The 19,103-nt window shown below is 51.6% G+C and overlaps 7 protein-coding genes across 7 annotated transcripts; 2 read left to right on the forward strand and 5 right to left on the reverse strand.

The window, feature by feature from the left end:
- Positions 1-309: 309 nt before the first annotated feature.
- On the reverse strand, positions 310-2,395 carry POX_e06660 (Trimethyllysine dioxygenase; the record flags this gene model as incomplete). Its single annotated transcript, XM_050115476.1, has 10 exons — positions 310-431; positions 486-557; positions 612-1,100; positions 1,159-1,258; positions 1,333-1,438; positions 1,489-1,597; positions 1,653-1,716; positions 1,779-1,845; positions 1,990-2,219; positions 2,300-2,395. 10 exons carry the CDS (start codon positions 2,393-2,395, stop codon positions 310-312), a joined length of 1,455 nt encoding a protein of 484 aa, XP_049967936.1.
- A 413-nt stretch (positions 2,396-2,808) lies between these two features.
- Positions 2,809-3,987, reverse strand: POX_e06661 (putative dehydratase NIT22; the record flags this gene model as incomplete). The annotated part of the gene is made up of 4 exons (XM_050115477.1): positions 2,809-3,302; positions 3,365-3,685; positions 3,760-3,808; positions 3,868-3,987. 4 exons carry the CDS (start codon positions 3,985-3,987, stop codon positions 2,809-2,811), a joined length of 984 nt encoding a protein of 327 aa, XP_049967937.1.
- A 626-nt stretch (positions 3,988-4,613) lies between these two features.
- Positions 4,614-6,067, reverse strand: POX_e06662 (Protein arginine N-methyltransferase 1; the record flags this gene model as incomplete). Its single annotated transcript, XM_050115478.1, has 7 exons — positions 4,614-4,620; positions 4,678-5,149; positions 5,208-5,539; positions 5,596-5,705; positions 5,788-5,807; positions 5,894-5,907; positions 5,970-6,067. 7 exons carry the CDS (start codon positions 6,065-6,067, stop codon positions 4,614-4,616), a joined length of 1,053 nt encoding a protein of 350 aa, XP_049967938.1.
- A 1,996-nt stretch (positions 6,068-8,063) lies between these two features.
- Positions 8,064-9,267, forward strand: POX_e06663 (uncharacterized protein; the record flags this gene model as incomplete). Its single annotated transcript, XM_050115479.1, has 4 exons — positions 8,064-8,189; positions 8,247-8,289; positions 8,358-9,132; positions 9,213-9,267. The coding sequence occupies 4 exons, from the start codon at positions 8,064-8,066 to the stop codon at positions 9,265-9,267; spliced, it is 999 nt and encodes a 332-aa protein (XP_049967939.1).
- Positions 9,268-9,750: 483 nt separating this feature from the next.
- On the forward strand, positions 9,751-11,778 carry POX_e06664 (Phosphoacetylglucosamine mutase; the record flags this gene model as incomplete). Its single annotated transcript, XM_050115480.1, has 6 exons — positions 9,751-9,843; positions 9,915-9,928; positions 10,036-10,180; positions 10,274-10,288; positions 10,361-10,855; positions 10,912-11,778. 6 exons carry the CDS (start codon positions 9,751-9,753, stop codon positions 11,776-11,778), a joined length of 1,629 nt encoding a protein of 542 aa, XP_049967940.1.
- Positions 11,779-12,512: 734 nt separating this feature from the next.
- POX_e06665 (Glutamine--tRNA ligase) lies at positions 12,513-14,459 on the reverse strand (the record flags this gene model as incomplete). The annotated part of the gene is made up of 1 exon (XM_050115481.1): positions 12,513-14,459. The coding sequence occupies one exon, from the start codon at positions 14,457-14,459 to the stop codon at positions 12,513-12,515; it is 1,947 nt and encodes a 648-aa protein (XP_049967941.1).
- Positions 14,460-15,466: 1,007 nt separating this feature from the next.
- On the reverse strand, positions 15,467-17,731 carry POX_e06666 (uncharacterized protein; the record flags this gene model as incomplete). Its single annotated transcript, XM_050115482.1, has 4 exons — positions 15,467-16,590; positions 16,634-16,879; positions 16,945-17,205; positions 17,365-17,731. 4 exons carry the CDS (start codon positions 17,729-17,731, stop codon positions 15,467-15,469), a joined length of 1,998 nt encoding a protein of 665 aa, XP_049967942.1.
- Between the last annotated feature and the right edge of the window lie 1,372 nt (positions 17,732-19,103).

Raw genomic sequence — 19,103 nt, forward strand, 5'->3', positions numbered from 1 at the left:
CGTGACCGAGCTCCGACAAACGTCAGCTTAGTCACGTGACTACGTGGATCAACAGCAGCTCTGGGCACAGTCAACGATCCACGCTTGGTAGGTTCATAATTTCATTTTATTAGAAAAGTTGCACCCATAGCGCGACCCGTCTGAGTTCTGCGTCATATATTCACGTCGATCTAGATGCGATCTTTGATTGTCTCAGATGGTTTTAAAGCGAGGCTCCACAGAAGTTGAACATGCTCATTGATTCACAAGGTTTCTTCTCGCGCTTTGCTAGCTCCTGAAGTTTTAGGCTTCTATCTGATCAGCAGTCCTCTAGTAGACCGAATAAGGGTTTTTAGGGTTCTTGAAATCTTTGACGTTTCCGAGGTTGTCCAAGACACTTTGACGGCCAAACTTAAGGAGCCTCAGCCGAGAGACGAAGTCATCATTGTTGACTGTGCATTTACGTTAGCACAGGATTGGCGAGGGGGCTGTGGCCAAAAACTTACCGTAGCCACCACACATGCGACGCTTTCCGGTGAATTCGGACCGTCCATGCAGCATTCTCCAGTTGTCAAATACTACGGCAGTCTCTGTCAGTAGGCAATTGCGATTGAAAGTGAAAAGTCACTTACTCAGAGCTGTCCCAGGTTGCAATTGGGTCCAGATTTCATTTGATTTGTCGGTCAGGATATCGTTGTACGCTCGAGCGGCTGCGTACCATTCGTTTTGCGAGACGATGGACCAGTCTGTTTTTGGTGCTCGATCATAATTGTTCCAACGGATTTGATGGACGGCCTTTGTGTCGGGGTGGATACTGAAGACAGGCGCCATTGCGGAGGGTTGGATACAGACATCTTCATTCCCACTTGCATGCCATGGGTGTCGCGAGCGAGTGAGTTCAATGTATGACTTGGGGCTTGTCTGAGCCAGCTTGGTGGCAGCTGCAAAGCCATCCACCAGTAGACTCTCTCCTCCCTTTCCATCCGTGTGGGATAACAAGTGGAAGAGTTGTAACCTGGAAGGATCAGTGAAGTAAGTGTTATCCGTGTGAGCCCCAAGCCACTGGTTTGTGTAAGCTGTGTCCTTATAGGTGAGATCCGCAGTGAAGTCCCAAAACCCTCCTGTGGCTCTCGTCAGCGTCTTTCTCGACTATATGTCCGGGTATAGACTCTGACAAACCATAATGTGTGTGCCTTATAAAGGCAATTCTTTCAATCAGGGCTTTGGTTGACTGCGGGTCGATCGGCACACCTTTGACGAAGCAGAACCCCCAGGTCCACTGATCTGAGATGAGCATTTGTGCTTTAGGCCCAGGGATGGGTGACAATAGGTATTGATTTGTAAAATACTCACGATGTTTTCCAGCCACTCCAGTACTGCCTTGTCTTCGGACATCACCGCATCATATGCCACCTCTGGATATGAAGCTCCCCCTTGTGCTTCATACACCTGGAATGGTCTAGGTGGGAGCATTAGTGTATTCCAAAATACAAGATATTAAGGACGCACCTTGGTAATCTGACTGGCTTCGTTGGCCTGTGGTCCACAAAGTGTCGGGAATTGCCGCGATGCGTCGAAAGCCAATTCCATGAATATGTGCTTTCATGCCCATCATTCCCTGTTCTCAATTTAGTTGCCAATAATTGGAAAATGAAGCCGCAATCAGTTCTCACATTTAACGTGAACATCCTCGACACCGGAGCTTTGGACTTCCTTCGGTCGGATATTTGGCGCAATCTGCACTCGCGTCAGCGCGTGTGATCAAACAATAATGAATCAAATGATTGCCGAAGACATACCGAGAAAGTGTCGAAAGTCCTTTGTTTGGTGTCCGGATGAACGCACTTCGGACATTGACAATTTTCTCTGGGGTTGGTCAATATCAAATACTCAATCAATCGCCAAGGATTATCATGTCTTATTACCTCAGGAATGTAGATCCACTATCCAATACATTTTAGCTGCCTGTTCGAATAAGTCTGCCGATTGCTTTGCTTGCTTGGTACTTACAACTGCCAGAAGGGACCTGCTTCTGAGGGGGTTCTCACCACCACATTACCGCGTTTCAAGGCTATCCGAAAGGCCTGCTGAGTTTTTTCGTCTTTGGAAATATCCTCGGCGACGTCAAGTTTGGAAGCTTTGTTGCTGATCTGCGCAGAAGTGGACTGGAGGCGCTTGCTCCTGTTGAGCAGCCAGCTTCCGCTCTGGCCACCGCGAGCTTTACTGTATGCGCTACTAGCCTAAATCATCCCACAGAAACTGCCGTCAACTCTCAGAGCCTCCACTTGGTGACCAGGAATACACACAAACTTTGACCTACCGAGCTGCAACTGTTGAACACGCTCAATGGCGTGTTTGAAACTCTGGGCACGTATGTTAGTGAGTCGGGCATAGCGTCTGGTGTAGCTTTTTCCATGTTTACCTATGCAAGCTCCGAAGAGCTGCCATATTCAGGCTTAAATTCCGAGTTGCATTCATGTTTCGCTAATACAAATATGCGTCTCTTGCTGCAGGCACAATGCAGAGTTCGCGAGCTTGTAGTTGTACTGTCTGAAGAGATGGCCCAAGCGTTGATGGCTTCCAGCAGCCGAGGTTATTATCACGTGATGCTCAAGTACTTGTTTTCCGCATCATACTCTTGCGGAAAAGCAATTAGCTACAACTATGAAAAACCGACATCTGAAATACCAGCGATTAGTGGATCGATCTACCAGCAGCTTTTTCTGGCGGCATATGACCGCATTTTTATGAATACGTGGCCATTCTATGGTGCATTTCGTAGGCTCAATCTGCACTATCTTCGATGGGTTGCTTGGGCCCTGGACAAGCCTAAAGCTTGCTCTTCTCGCCGACGACTTTGACCAGAGCACGTCCATTGCTGAGAACAACTTTCCCGGTCTGATTCTTAGTCACGAAGCGAACCTCCTCAAAACCATCGGACTGCTTGTCACCCATCCGCCAGATCTCCGTGGTGAGCTTGTCTCCAGGACGAACGGGTGAGGCGAAACGTGCCTGGAATTCCTTGAGATTCTCGGGATTGCTGCCACCGAGTTCGCGTAAGACACCGTGCGCTGTGGAGTTCCAGCTGAACAGGCCATGGATGATAGTACCGCCAAAGCCCATCTTCTGGCCTGGCTCCGGAGTTGCGTGCAGGGGGTTGTAGTCACCGTTGAGGCTTTGCCTTGTTAGTGGAATCTTCTCGTTGAAATCATAGAGTGGAGGTCCATACCGATATAAGTGGGCGGTCTCCATATTCGTCTGGATCACATGGACCGCATCAGGCTTCTTCCCCTCGGGTGGGGGGAAGTTGACGGTGGCGGGGCCTATTAGCGGCGCAAATTAGATCAACTCTTGGGGTGGCTATGGGACCTCGGAGCAAACAAACCCTTAGGACCCCCCCATCCACCCTGGCCTACCAAAAAGCCGCTGCTCAAGACCTTTGAGTAGACCTCGCCGGTGTTCGCATCGACAATCGATTGCTCGGTCTCGACAACAGTCCCGGGCTTTCCTTTATCGTAGACACCGACAACTTTGTTTCGCAACTCGAACTTCTTCCCAGCGCTAGTTGGCGGCAGGGGCTTCAGTACCGTGATCTTTCGCTGACCGTCAACGCCATGGCGGTGGTCCAAGTCGGGGACACCAGGGATCTTGACAGCCTTTTGGCGCGCATAGAAGTCAATGACCTCCTGATCGGTGAGCTTGAATGCTGGAAAGTGACGAGATGAGTGGTCAGAGGTGCAAGCTCGATCAAGTAGTTGCTAAACAAGGTGGTCTGCATACGGAGAATGAGCGAGTAGGTGGGGAACACTGAAAAGTTAGGGTGTAGCTCCTGTAACGCAGAGTCAGATTCAAGCATCAGGACACCAATTGAACGTTCCAAAAACATACGTAGAGGAAGTGCAATTCGTCGGCCTTGATGCCAATGCTGTTGGCAAATAGCAGGACATCGCGCTTCTGCCAAGAAACCTCTTGGGGAGGGAATTCGTGACCAGCTCCAGGGGCAGACATTATGAATATACAGGCAAAGATCCAAAATGATTGCGATGAGGGAAGGGGGAAGAAGTCTAATGCCCCGGGGGGAAGAAATAGCGGAGAGGAGGCGAGCTAAAGCTGGAGTAATTGCGGAGCGGCAATGAGCCGAGGATCTGATAGTACTGGCGTTGCCGATGCCGAGAATTTGTCTTTGCCTTGCCGTCCACTCCCAATTTGGGACTTCGACCGGGCCAATTTGGGACTTCGACCGGGCCAATCTAGGCCTCAGATCCAAGCGCTCCCCTGGTGTCTAATGTCTAATTCTTCTTGTTTTTTATATGGGATGTGGAGATATGATAAAGAGCGTTGGAGTTGCTAGACTAAGCATCGACTCGGGGTATCTACTTGGAAATTCGAGGAGCTTCATGATCACCTCTCCATATCACGCCATGCAGTAATGCCTTTGACCTACCACCCAAACAAATCCAAAAGTTTAACGCCAAAAAGGTGGAACCCAGAAAAAAGAGGCCGCAACCACGTCGGATCGCCTTGTGCAAAACCTGAGTTGCCTATGCTAATTTGCAGTGCATCATGTGCCGAAGATGCCGAGGTCACGTGCAAGGTTGTTGGAAAATTCGAAGACAAAAGGTTGCCCAAGATATTTAGCACCTAGATGAGGTCAGTACGTGGTCGCTTTTTCAATTCGATCGGTGGGGGAGAACATACATGCGATAGAAGCAGCTTCCCTCAGCAGAGCGAGTGGGATCTTCCACATCAAACTTGTAAGAGATGTTGATGTCCAAATCACGCTTGTTCTTGTCGTTGGGACGGTTCTCCAAAACACCCGAGACAGACTCGCCCTCTTCCACGGTGAGAACATCACGGAGGTAGAAGACAGTCTGCTTCCAGTGTGTGTACTTGGCGTGAGGGCCAGTGGAGAAGTGAATTGGCTTGTGGCAAGCGCTGAAGTCAATGTCGAACCAGGCAATGAGAGCGTGGATGAAGTCAGAGCGGTGCGCAGTGAGCTTGTATGGGACCTTGAAGGCAAGGTCGGCAGTGGTGACAGTGTTGAGGTCGAAGGTGATGATCTCACAAGGCTCAGTAACCAGAGCCTTCATCTCAACGGTGTCAACCAGAGGCTCAGTGAGAGCAATCTCCTTCATCGGGCTGTAGTTGAAGCCATAGACATTGTCCCAGACTATCATGAAACGGTCAGTAACCGGTGCACCTAATGCCATAGCCCCCGGAGTACTCACATCCAATCTTGTCATCCTTGTACTCGCCGTCCTCGATAGCGGCGACGTACATAGTCGCCTTGTCGGGGAAGATCTTGCCATCAGCGGCAAGATAGGTGTCACGGGCATACAGGACAGTGTCCAGCATGGACTCGTAGAGCAGGAAGTAACCCATCCACTCAGAGATGATAATATCAACCTTGGGGAAAGGAAGCTGGACCTCCTCCATCTTGCCTTGCAAAAGGGTAATCTTGTCACTCAGACCGTTGACATCAACAATTTGTCTGGCCTTCTCAATGATAGAGGACATGTCGACACCAATCACGTGCTTGGCACCAGCGCGGGCAGCGAACCTATTCATGAAATCAATCTCTGTAGGAGAGGCCGGCGGTCTTTGAAATGAACGTACATGCTCAGAATACCAGTTCCGCAGCCAACATCGAGCACAACCTTGTCCTTGAAGATGTGACGGTTCTGGTAGATAGAATCGCGGTAGGAGCGTGTGCGAACATCATCTTTCTGTACATATGAAACAATCTAATTAGCTGATTTTGCGATTGACAGAAATGGGATTATGTAGAAGGGAAAAAAAGATACTCACCAGCATCTCCTCGTGGATACCTGCCATGATAAGACAAAGATGTTAGCTAAGTACACTCGAGAGATTCACCGCCTGGTGTAGGAAAGCAGCAATGATGATGATGTACCGTGATGATCGTAGCTATTTGCTCATTAGCCTGATGGTTATCACATGAAAGAGGAATGTTATCCATAGGGCCTTACCTGGTGAAATAACGCACTTCAGCGTGCTCAGCACCAACCATACGTTCGGCGCTGCTGGCAATGACGCCGGAGGCATTGGTAGTGTCAGCTTCACTCATGTTGGCTGTTTGACAGGAGTGGTCTTGGACAGAAATTTTGACAGAAGTGAGTAGAGTCAGTTGCGACGAGAAAGCAAAGATTCGAGTCGCAAAATATCGAACGACCTTATCTCGCCTCCCAAACTTTTTTTTCCCGGCACCTCCTAACGCCAAGCATAGACTCCCAAAAGTCCCCGCTCACACTAGTCCCATTTTAGGCAGTCACGTGCTTGTATAAGCCCTATGATAAATAGGGTTTGTAGATCATGGGAAGCATACTACAGTACTGACTAGTCATTTACGTAGTGCTGATTCTATCAATTTACTGAATAGTAGTGAGTCCGAGCATCTTTTTCATGTGGTTCAATTGCGAGGGCCATCAAGGGCCATAAAATGTACAGCCACATGATCAAGATACTCACCTCAAGTGCCCATTCATGTTCAACTATCACTACATGACTGCCTCCCCCCTCCGCATAACGGCAGGCCCAGCGTTCGCAAGCTGACTTCGTAAAGTTTTGCATCATCTTCAATCAAAGTGATCTATATATGTGCAAAGAAATTCCGTTGATACTAAATCAATCACTCTCAGGGCTCCTACGTACCAATTTTCGTTTCAGAGTAGACAATAGCACTTTCTCATGTTGACTCGGTTTAAACTCAGGCGTCAATAGTTACCTTGTAGATATTGGTTATTGCCCATTGTGGATGTATGCATACTGTAAAAGCTCCTAGTTCTGCATGGATATGGTTACCGGCAGGTTAATGTAAATGGTCAAAATCTGATTACTAACCGGGTTGATGCTCCTTCCAAGTCCATACTATCAGTACTTTAGCAGGCACTAGGCAGTGTATTATACTAGTTGTAAAAGAAGGTCTCCATTCTATCAATTCTCCCCTAGTCGCAGGTTTCATGGTCATATGGATGCTTCATGCTTGCAGAAATGTGCTGCTTAGATTTCTAGTACCCGGGTACCTAGGTTTCTATTCAAGAGGCCAAGCTCATAATCAAGGTAGCCTGGCTCGACACCGCTCTATATATGTCACCCATCTCATGTCAGAAGCATTTCTATGAGCATCTAGGTATCTGGTCCACGGGTATGAACACGTACATTGGGCTTATTTAAGGCGCGCATGTGGCAGTCCCATCCAACTTGCGTCTTCCATGCTCTACTGGACATGAGTAATAGATTGATCACCTACAAGTACTTGTCACTGAGTCCTGTGCTTCCGATCATTGCGTGGTTGTTACTCATTTAACCATATGTAGAGCACTCGAGGCATCGAATCAAATCAATAGCATGAATTTATTTGAATGTTGGACTATGTTGGTGTATAAGTAGCGGGATTACCCCACACCCATGGTTCTGTTCATGCCAAATGGATAATCTGGGGTTTCATACCATACGAGTCCCCATTTGAATTGATCCGTCCAAGGGCGACTCTTATTGAGTTCCTATTAAATAACTTTTTGTAAGTTTCTAGCTGCATCTGAGTGTCTATCATTGATGAGGGCTTTAAATATTATAAACCTAGGTATCAGCGCAACATCCATCAATAGGTACCATACTACTTAGTCGGTATCCCCGAGTATTCATCAGGCGGCTGGTGTGTACCTAGTTGGGTATGGATCTCCTCCATCGGTCACGGCACTGGAAGCGTTCTCAGTGCTGTGCACCGAATAAAAGTCAGCGGTCTCCACGTCGCAGCGCATTCTCGAGCACTTCGATTGTAGCCAAGGGGGAAAAAAAACGTACAAAGAGAAGAGGAAATTATCATTTAAATGGTGAGCAGTACTCTACTTAGGTTCACCGCTAGATAGGTCTATGAGCTGATATAGTGACATTCTACTGCACTACTAGTGGTCGTTATTGATGATGATGATGCACGATATGCCAAGGCCCGCCTGGGGAGAAGCCGCCCCCCAAATTAACCGCCGGGAAGTTCGTACTTGTCCCGTCATATTTACTTCCGGACACTGACGCGGTTGCCAGGGCTGGATCTCTGCCTGACCACCATGCCTCTGATCACGAGACAGTCCATTTCTCTGACTCTGGTTGTGGTCGCTATACTGACGCTGCTGGTCAACCCTTGTTCGGCCTCTTTGGGTGATCACCTTCCGGACTTTAAAGAATGCGTCCAGGTATTATCCCCTACCCGCGACTCGAGTGGTTCGCGTGTACTGACCTAAGCTTCACAGTTGTGCAAGACTGAGAATTGCCAAAATGGCAATTCAGTGCTGCGTAAGTCGTCTAATCCATCGGTCTTTGTCATCTAGAAAATACCACGCTGACTTTCTTCCCTTGCTCAGCGCTGCACCACCGATTGCTTTTCTGGACCTGCCCAGCCGAGTGCGACTACACCTGTCAACATGTCATTACCGACCGCCGAGTCGCACGCGATCCACCAATGTTGAATCCGGTAGTCCAATTCCATGGCAAGTGGCCATTCCGCCGAATCTTGGGGATGCAGGAACCCTTCTCTGTGCTTTTCTCCTTCCTCAACTTCGCCGCTCACTGGCATGGAATGTCCCGTGTCCAAGAGTCGATACCCGCCTGGCATTCGATGCGCAAATATTACATGATGTTTGGGTACATTGGATTGACAAGCTGGACCTTCAGTATGATCTTCCACACCCGCGACTTTAACATCACGGAAAAGTTGGACTACTGGGCGGCAGGCGCGAGCGTTTTGTATAGCCTGTACATGGCCGTGATTCGGATCATGCGCCTGGACCTTGAGCTTCCCCAGTATCGCCCCACCCTACGGCGCCTGTGGACGGCAGTTTGCATCTTGCTCTACACGATGCATGTGTGTTACCTGAGCTTCTGGTCGTGGGACTACACGTATAACATGGCCGCAAATGTGGCGGTCGGGATTATCGGGAACTTGCTATGGACCGGGTTCAGCATCATCCGATACCGACGGCAGATGAAGTCGTGGACAGCATGGCCTGGTATGATTGTTGCCTGGATTATCCTTGCAATGAGCTTGGAACTATTTGACTTCCCACCGTGGCATGGCTTGATCGATGCGCACAGCCTGTGGCATCTGGGCACCGTGGTGCCCACCGCTTGGTGGTACTCGTAAGCTACTCCTTCCCTTTCATACACCTCCAATGTTCTGGTGAGTTCCAGACTGACCCGTGGGCTGTTCAATTTTCTAGATTCCTCATCAGGGATGCGCAGGATGACATTGCAGGAAACCGCCTGAAGGCATGAAAGTGGGTATCGTGCTTTGACCATCTCCGGTTTAAAGGCAGCTACTGGAATCTGGGGTTGTCGAAAGATAGATTCATTGAATCGAATATTTTTTGTACATTGAAGAAGAAAAAAAAAACCAACTTGGAGGCCCCGGACAATGGCAGCGATGGTATTAATGGCATAGGTTCCTCTTTGGATCATGTTTGGATCGTAAGATTTATTCCCACGACCCCTTCTGTGGCTGAGCTTTTAATGCCACACCAAGGAACGGGCCGTGGGCGTCAGATGTCCCCGCCATCGGCTCACCGCTAAAAGAGGGCGGGCCGTCGCAATAAGTCGTGTCTCACTCCGAGCCCCTCGTCCGTGTTTTTGGTGTTTCTCAAGTCTCTCATTCCTCTTTACCCCTCCAACTTGCTTCTGCGATCTCTCTTCATCTGGTTTAATCATTTTCAATCACCTAGATCTCCTCTTCAACCCTCGACTGCAGCTTGTTGCGCCACCATGGCCTCCCAGGCTATTCACAAAGCAATTACGGAGGCAGCTCTCCAGTATGAGAAGCCCGAAGGCAAGGTCTTCCAGTATGGAACCGCAGGGGTATGTCCAGCAAGATCTGACTGAGCATCTCAAGTTGACCCTCCCAATTGACCTTCTTTCTGTGCCTTTAGTTTCGCATGAAGGCGTAAGTGTTGATGAGGATCAATCTGCCCCGCATCCAAACTGAACGCCCCTCACCCGCCTTCCTGTGGCTGTTGAGGATGAAGCTCGCTGATTGGCATCATCGCATAGTGATCTCCTCAATACCGTCGTCTTTGCCGTGGGTCTCCTCGCCGGTCTCCGCTCAAAGAAGCTCAGTGGTCAATGGATCGGTGTGATGGTGACCGCCAGCCACAACCCAGCGGAGGATAATGGTGTGAAGCTGATTGATCCAATGGTACGTCAAACCCACGCTTTGCACAAAGTCCTGTTCGGTGGTGATGATGATGATGAAGAAGAAGCAAATCTGACAATTTGAATTGTCTTGCAGGGCGAGATGCTAGAGGTAAGATGAGTTTCGACCTCAATCCAACGAAAACGAGTCCCGTTCTAGACTCACCATGGATGATGTCTCCAGGCCGAGTGGGAACAATACGCGACCAAGCTGGCGAATGCGCCGCTCGACAAAATCGCCGACGTTTACAATGAGCTTGTGAAGGAGATTGATGTCAACATGGCCAATCCCGCCCGCGTGGTCTTCGCCCGTGATACTCGTGCGTCTGGATCGCGCCTGGTGGGTGTTCTGAGTTCGGCCCTGACCGCGACCGACGTTGAATTCATCGACTTCAAGTACATGACGACCCCCCAGCTCCACTACGTCGTGCGCTGCAAGAATACCCTGGGGACGCAATATGAGTACGGCGAGCCTACGGAAAATGGCTACTATGAGAAGCTCGCAGCATCCTTCAAGAAGGTCATGAAGGGTGTGAAGGTTAAGGGCTCTTTGACTGTTGACTGTGCGAATGGTGTTGGCGGTCCCAAGCTGCGAGACTTGATCAAGTACCTGGACTCCGCAATCGAGATCAAGGTTGTCAACGACGACGTGATCAACCCTGATAGCCTGAACTTTGATGTAAGTCACCATCGAAAATTGGCATGTCAATCAGGATGAGGCTCTAATGGTCGCAGTGTGGTGCCGACTATGTCAAGACGAAGCAGCGCGCCCCTCCGTCTTCTAAGGCGGCCCCTCTCGATCGCTGCGCTTCTCTTGACGGTGACGCCGATCGTCTGGTGTATTATTTTGTTGACGAAAGTAACGTCTTCCGCCTCTTGGACGGTGACCGCATCGCGACTCTCGCCGCCTCTTTCATCGGTGACCTCGCCCGCAATGCCGGCATTGCTCAAAAGCTGAAGATTGGAGTTGTCCAGACCGCCTACGCCAACGGTGCCAGCACCGACTACATCGAAAAAGTCCTGAAGCTGCCCATCATCTGCACAAACACCGGCGTCAAGCACCTCCATCACGCCGCTCTGCGCTTCGATGTTGGCGTCTATTTCGAGGCGAATGGTCACGGCACGGTCACCTTCTCCGAAAACGCCCTCAAGGTGATCAAGAACACCGAGCCCCAGTCTCCAGCCCAGCAGCATGCTCTGGAATGCCTCCAGGCTCTCACCGACCTCATCAACCAGGCCGTCGGTGATGCCCTTTCCGATATGCTCCTTGTCGAGGCCATTCTCGCGCACAAGGGCTGGTCCCCCAAGGAATGGCTGGGAACGTACACGGACCTGCCCTCCCGTCTGGTTCGCGTCGAAGTCCACGACCGTTCCATCTTCAAGGCATACGATGCCGAGCGCAAGCTCGAATCTCCCGCCGGTCTCCAGGACCAGATCGAGTCCCTTCAATCTCGTTACAACAAGGGACGTAGTTTCGCTCGTGCTAGCGGCACCGAGGACGCTGTTCGCGTCTATGCCGAGGCTGCTAGCCGCTCCGAAGCGGATGATCTCGCTACCCGCGTAGCTAACGCTGTGCGTGAGGCAGGCTCCGAGTCGCAGTAAATGCAGACCTTTGATCCTCCTCTTCGCCCCCTCCGAGCCCACAGAAACCAATGCCCCTCCCGAGGAAAGAAGGACCAAAAAAAATAAAGCAAGCAAGCAAGAAAGATCACAAAACGGCATTTGTGGCGCATAACTCAACGTCTTGCATGGGCGTGGTATTTGCGGTATTCATTCTACCGCACGCATGGCATGGGATCGAACAAAGAAAAAAGTGTCACGACAGCTCTTGGGGAAACTCCCCAGCCAGTCTCCCTCTACATATGATGGGACGGAGCGCTTATGACCTGGTTACGTATTTTATTTAAATATTTACAAAGAATGCAGTAATGAAACCGGTGCAATCCACAAGGCATGATATACAATATTCCCCCATTTTCAAGCTCGACATCTTTTAAGCTTGTCATTTTGTTTACTTGATTTTGACCGATCCCATCCCACCAGGCTCAGAATGTGACAAAATGCTAAACCCGAGAGATAGATTAAAAATAGAGAAATTAAATGCAAAAAGATTAAAAAAAAAAGGAGATAAGAGTTGATGCAAACAATGCAAGTGTATCATGACGTTCCGTATAAACATAATTTTCCAAATTCCAGGTCCAACACATCCGGAGACTTCTCTCCACCAGGACGCAATCCCGCACCAAAGCTCCATGTAATTGTCCTCCCGTCATCTCCTCGATCCTATCTCTGTCTTCGGCTCAAGGGGTAGATAGGACAGAAACACTCTCGCCGGCTCAGTTCTTACCCTGAGTATCCTTCAGAGTCACAATGCGGTTCAAAATAATCTTATCAGCCGTTGTTTCGCGATCGACAGCAAAGTAAGCGATACGCATGCCCTGGAACCGGATACAGTGCAAATTCGACTCGACGTCTGTCTCACCTGCAGCCTTGGGCCACGGTGCTGTACGGCGAATCTCATTAAATCCAGTCTCGATCATCGCATCCTTGTAGATCTCCTCTGAGTCGGGGTTAATATCCGCGAGGAAGCCATCGGGGTGCGCAGAGGGATCCTCGGATTTGAACAGAGAGTTAAAGGCACGGATCTCGGCGCGAATAGGGCTGTTGTGCTTGGCAGATTCGCCGACCCAGTGGATGAAGGTCTTGGGGCGGGGTGCGGGCTCGCCTTCAGCGGGCTTGTCGTATTTGGCGTGCACAACGGTGACGACGCCGGTGGTGGGGTCCTTCTCGAAGGAAGTAGCAGTAATAGGATAGGGGACCTTGAGGAGACCGACGGTCTTGCCGGGAGCGAGACGGAAGTAATCAGGGGAATCAACCTCGCGGAAATCGGAACGCTCAATGTAAACGGTCTTGGTGAAGGGGACGGTATGCGTGCCGAAGGAGGCGTCCTTGCCGAAGGGCACCTCGACGAGCTCCTCGTAGTCATCGGGCAGATCGTCGATGACAACCTTCAGGGGTTCGGTGACGACCATGAGACGAGGAACAGTGGTCTCAAGGAAGACGCGCACGCTCTGATCGAATCGGTGCATCTGGACATTCGTCACAGCCTTGGTAACACCCAGCTCGTTGACGAAAGAGAGAATCGCCCCGGGAGGGATGCCACGGCGCCGCAGAGCGATCAAAGTGTACAGGCGCGGATCATCCCAGTCGCGGACATGACCGTCCTTGACCAGCTTGATAATCTTACGCTTGGAGAGAACGGTACCGGTGATATTCAATCGGCCGTACTCGCGCTGCATCGGGCGATAGACGTCCAGCTTCTCGTTGAGCCAGTCATACGAGACGCGAGACAGTTCAAATTCCGTCGTGCAGAGCGAATGCGTGATCCCCTCAATGCTATCACACAGGCAGTGCGCAAAGTCATAAGTCGGGTAAATCTTCCATGTGCCCCCACTGCGGTGATGCTGAGCCTTCTCTTCGCTCTCGGTAATTCGCCAGGCCACCAAATCCCACATCTGCGCCCTGGGATCTTCCAGGAGAGCCTGCTTCATTCGCAGACAGGCCTCGCCCGCCTTGTACTTGCCATCGCGCATCGCCCGGAACTCCTCCAGCGACTTCTCCACGGGCTGGTCCCGGTGCGCGCAAGCAAAGCGCTCCCCACCGCGCTGTCCGCTCTCACTCTCACCACGTCCAGCCTTGATCTCCGCCTTGGAGCAGTAGCACATGTACGCTCCATCGCGCTTGATCAAATCCTCGGCGTACTCGTAGAGCTTGTCAAAGTTGTCACTGGCGCAAGTCTCCCGCACCGGCGTGAAACCCAACCAGTGAACGATATCCCGAATCGCATTGTAATATCGCTCCTCCTCCCCCTCGGGATTGGTATCGTCGAAACGCAAGATACATTCGCCGCCATGGTACCGCGCGAACCCAAAGTTGATCGCAATAGCCTTGCTGTGTCCGATGTGCAAGAACCCGTTCGGCTCGGGAGGGAAACGCGTGCGAATCTTAGGGTGTGTCTCCGAGATGGGTCGCTCGTTGTAAACATCGTGCAAAAAGCCGACCTTGAACATCTGATCGGGGTCGCGGGGCTCCGCAGCCGCCTTGGGAGCTTTAGCGGGCTTGGGCTTAGCCTCCTTGGGCCGAGAGCTGTTCTCCTGCTGCAGGGCCTTTTTGGCGGCCTTTTTAGCTTCCTTCTTTGCGGCGGCCTTGGATTGTTTCGGCTCGGCCTGGGGCTCGGCCTCCTTGGGCCGTTCGGGCAGCTCGACTGGCTTTGCAGGATCCATGGTCGGCGAGAGACCGATTCAGGCGGGTTGGATGATATGGGGCACGAGCAATTGGTGGTGGGGGGAGAAGAGGAGGGGGACTCGGATTAGCTCTTTCTTTTGACGAGGGGCCGCGCGATGCTTATCAGTCCCGGATTATCTATTTTCGCTTGTCGGGCCGATGAAGCCCCGGATGACTCAGATCCGCAGAGCTGCCAGCCTGGGTACTCCAGACGACTAACCTCAGTTGTACATAGTAAGGTATTACCCTATCCAGTATCCACAGATGACGTGCCCCTTGAGCGGGTGACCCTGGTAGGGCTGAGAGGTATGCAAAAGTGTTTCCTATGGTTCCTATGGAGTTCATGAGTGGGATAGGCATCGCCCACTTGTCTCGCCAAATCTTGGTCCAGATAAATTCAGAAATTGAAAAATACCACGGAGAGACAGAACTGTCCAAGCAAGGAGCACAAGAGTCATCCGAGCCCTTCCCTACATCAACGGGTACAGGGACCTATGTCTGGAGTACCTAGGTATGAGGAGGTAGGTCACAATGGGAGGAAAGTGTTCAGTGTAGAGAATCATGGCCGAAACGAGTCATCCCGCGCCACGAGTAAGATATAATATACAGAGTCGGCATTCGCTGAATAGCGATTGCAAGGGGGTCATTCATCAACGCCAGATAGAAAATCAAGAAAAATCCAAGAGAGAAGTGAAAAAATGTAGTGAAGGTTGAGAAAGAAACATGGACCTAAGGCGGGGTATATAACATAGCAAAAGAAAAGAAAGGGAAGACGGGAGAAAAAAGAGAAAGAAAAGGCTCAAACAAGAAGGAGGGATGAGCCTTCAGGGACAGACTAGAGGAAGAAGGAAGGCCTCGTTTCAGAAGAGCTGAGAGGCACTGATCAGTTCAGTATTCCCTGGACGCTCCCGCTCCATATGAAACCACCAATCTCGGCCCATTTTGTGATTCCAGGAACCGGTGCAGGTGTCTTTCCCCCAGGGCAAGACGTGGGAAGAAGGGAAGCTCATTGGAGTGATTGGAGTGGTCGGCGTCGTGGGCGTGCCGCTGGATCGACTGCCCAGACTCCCCAGGCAAATCGCGATGTGATCGAAGATGGAGAGGTAAAATCATCCATGGGAGGGGAGCTGGGGGAGTTCTTCTGAGGATCAAAGCATTGAGCGCCGTTGCCCGCAGCAAACGAAAGCGACTGGTTGGATGCGAGCAAATGTTTCCACCCGACTAAACCACCATCTGATTCCTGTCCGGGGATGTCAGGACGCAGGAGGAACTTCGGAATAGAGGCGCCCGTGGCCGGATCCTTCAGCCCAGACCGGCCCATGAAGGCCGGCATGTGGAACTCGTACACCGTTTTGGGGCCGCTGTTCTTGGGTGGTGTGTTTCGATATCTCTTGGCTGCCGCCCAGATGCCAAAGTCGTCCATTTCCTCTTCTGAATCATCGTCAAACTGAGAGGCTCCTGCATTGTCGGGGATGTAATCATCCGAGAAATCCTGAATCAAGACCGGCATGCCGCTATCCGAATCCTTGGCCGCCATATCGATGAAGGTTTGCGCACGGATCCGCGACGAGGTCAAATTATTGCCAGACGGCAAAGCAAGGGGTCGCGTGCTGACGGAGCCATGCGAGCTCCGGGGAAGACTTAGGCGGTCCGGCTGCAGCAGAGCTTGCCCTCTGGTGATCGGACGGCAGGAAGCCTGCAGCACACCCGGGGGCTCCACGTCGTTGGGAGCACGTAACGTTTCCAGACATGGAAACCCAGCAGACAAGATACTCTGCGCGAGATGAGAGTTTGGGGTATTGGATTGTTTGAGGGGATGCTGGAAGGGGCGTGAGTCCAACTGGGTCAACGCCGTTCCAGGATCTGGACAGGCCACATCCCAATGCAGGTATCGCAGACTTGGTGACGCGAGAATGGGCTGCAGCACCATGTCTCTGTCCGGCATGACCGGGCAGGTTTCCGTCTGCACGAACTTGAAGCGTTGCAGGGCCGTCAGGGAGGAGAGAATCTTGGAGATGACCAGCAACGACTCCACATTCTGGTCCACCAGCACCAAGGATTTGAGGGCACGAGACTCGGGACGGGAGGTGAATTGCACCAGACCACGGTCTGTGACCCCGGGGAGGCTTTCTAATCGCAGCGAGATTCCAAAGGGGAAGACACAACAAGGTACTATCCGCAAAGGCATCTTCACTGAACGAGGCAATGCAGAGATGCCTGAGCGCCGGTAGAAGATCGAACATGCGCAGGAAGATACTAGGCTCTAGGGCATCGTTCCCGTTCAGACCGTATAACATCAAGGTCTCCAGATACGTCCAGGAGACATGATAATTGAGAAACTCGAACATTTGGGACGGACCTAGACTGCTGGGACACGTGGTGCTGCGCGGTGATCTTTCGGCGACCTCGGCGGCCTCCCCTAGCACCCAGATGTGCTCCTTGAGTCGCCTTCGGGTGGACAGGGCATGAGTGAGACGGTCGTACTCGTGGTGGTAGGGAATGGAGAGACCCAGCAGGCGCTCCAAATTGGGGCAACCATGACCACGGACGCCACCAGATCGCGGTACTCCACTGCCACTGGGCTACTCTGCTTGGTGGCCGTGAGGCAACTCCATCTGGGCACTCTGAGCTCGCGGACGAGATGTGCCAGCATGTGTCGTTCACGCAGAGTTCGACGCAATAACTTGAGACGACTTCCCCTCTTGAGACGGTATTTCTTCAACTGGGCGGGTGAATCATTGCCAACTATGTCAATCCGGGTATACCTGAGACCCCGGCGAGACAGATTATCAGTATGAAGGTAATCATAGGTGCCACGAAACAGAAGCAACATGGCACATGGGCGGTTGCTCGACTTACAGTCGTGGTCTGACTGCCCGTTCCCACGAGCGACAAGTCAGGGACAGAGCATGCAAGTCGCGTAGGTAGCATGTCGTGCAGCCGTTTGAAGCGGCGACTTGTGCAGAGACTCGAGATTCAATAGAATGACATCGTATACTTCCTGAGGCACTCGACGCTGAACGGGGAGGACGCATTCGGCGGCAGAGCCTATCGAATCGAATTGGCGACAGGAGGAGGAGGGTGACGAGGGCGAGTACACCGTGGTGGGCGAGGTCGAGACGGTATAGTTTGTCTTGTAAGAGGAGATGGAGGAGGTGCGGGACGGGATTGATTGCATGTCGATGCTCACAACCTTTTCATTCGACAGGTCTGGGGAAATGGTGTGGGCTGTGAGGATGGGATCTTGCGGTCTTCTAGCAACGATGCTCATGTTTGACACTCGTGCATTGAAATTTGGACGGACAGGACGCAAAGACGGAATTTGGGAACCATGCGCCGTCGCAATGGCGCGACGGCGGGGAGATAAAAAAGAGTACGGAATGAAGGGGTGGGGGGAAAGGAGCGTGTCGGATCTACAGATGGATAGAGAGATTGCAGGGGGAGATGCAAGTCATCATCAATCGTACACGGAAAAGAAGGACCGTTTGCTTCAGTTGGGGTGACTCGAAGCGGTGGACCAAGGGATGGAGGGGAGAGAGAGAGAGACAGTATCGAAGATGACAAGAATGAGAGGCTGAAAAAGGGTTTGAAGAACAAGGGAGGCGACCACAATCACGATCGAGAGACCGCCCAACTGCCGACAGTTCAGTCCTACGAGTCAAATCGTTGACGGGGGATGACGAGGAGACAACGAAATTGGCACAGGCAGAAGCACAGGCACCGTCAAGGGAAGCCGAACACGTAGAAGAAGCAGAAGCAGAAGCACAAAAAGGATCAGCCTTCGATGGGGGGTTCCCAAGGGGAAAAGCAAAAAAAAGGGGATTTATGAACTCTCGACGACCCACGATGATCTTCGACGAACAGACCATAGCCACCACCCACGGTTCCACGTCGGATAGACTGCACATCCGGCCCATCAACGGAGAGGAGAGCCAAGTGACCAAATTTTGGAGGATTCTTTTGTCACTCTTGTTTCTGGTTTCTCGGGTAGACGGGGTGTGTCTGTATCGCAGTAGACTATACTCCGTATACAGACTGCGGTTCGATTCACCTGGTCCAAGCAAAAAGAACGAGAGAGAAAAAAAAAAACAGTCCAAGAATTGACCATCAAACAGCGACAGAACTACGACCCACCAGAGGTTGAGGCGTTCATACTTTTTTTCCCTCTCTTTTTGGTTCATTCACTTTCTCGTGGACTTTAGATCCGGCCAACTCTGGAGACTATTCTTCCTCTCCAGTCGTAGAGATCAGTGATTTCCGAGAGAGTAGTCCACACGTCGCGTGTGCTATTTCTCCCGCTGTCTCCATCTTTTCTCAATCGAGTCCTTCCCCTGGCCGATCGCATCCCCGCAATGACCTCCCCCCGGTGCATCTTGTCCTCAGCTCGTGCTCGACAGGGTGACGTGCCAACCAGGAGGAATCATGGAGAGAGATCCCTGTCCCGTGTCCACTGTTTCCACCTTGTCCACTTGGCCACTGCAGGAGATTCCCGCATGGCAACTCGCATATCGCCAAGTGCCCAGTGCAAGTGGTTCCTGCGGACGGCCCACTGCGGGGCCAACTTCAGGGGTGACCAGGGCCGAACTGGCGATGATTCGATGGGCGGCTGGTTGCCCCCTAGGCCCAGTTGGGGAAGGAATCCG

The sequence above is a fragment of the Penicillium oxalicum genome, chromosome V, assembly GCF_001723175.1.
Source record: "Penicillium oxalicum strain HP7-1 chromosome V, whole genome shotgun sequence".
NCBI classification, from domain to species: Eukaryota; Fungi; Ascomycota; class Eurotiomycetes; order Eurotiales; family Aspergillaceae; genus Penicillium; species Penicillium oxalicum.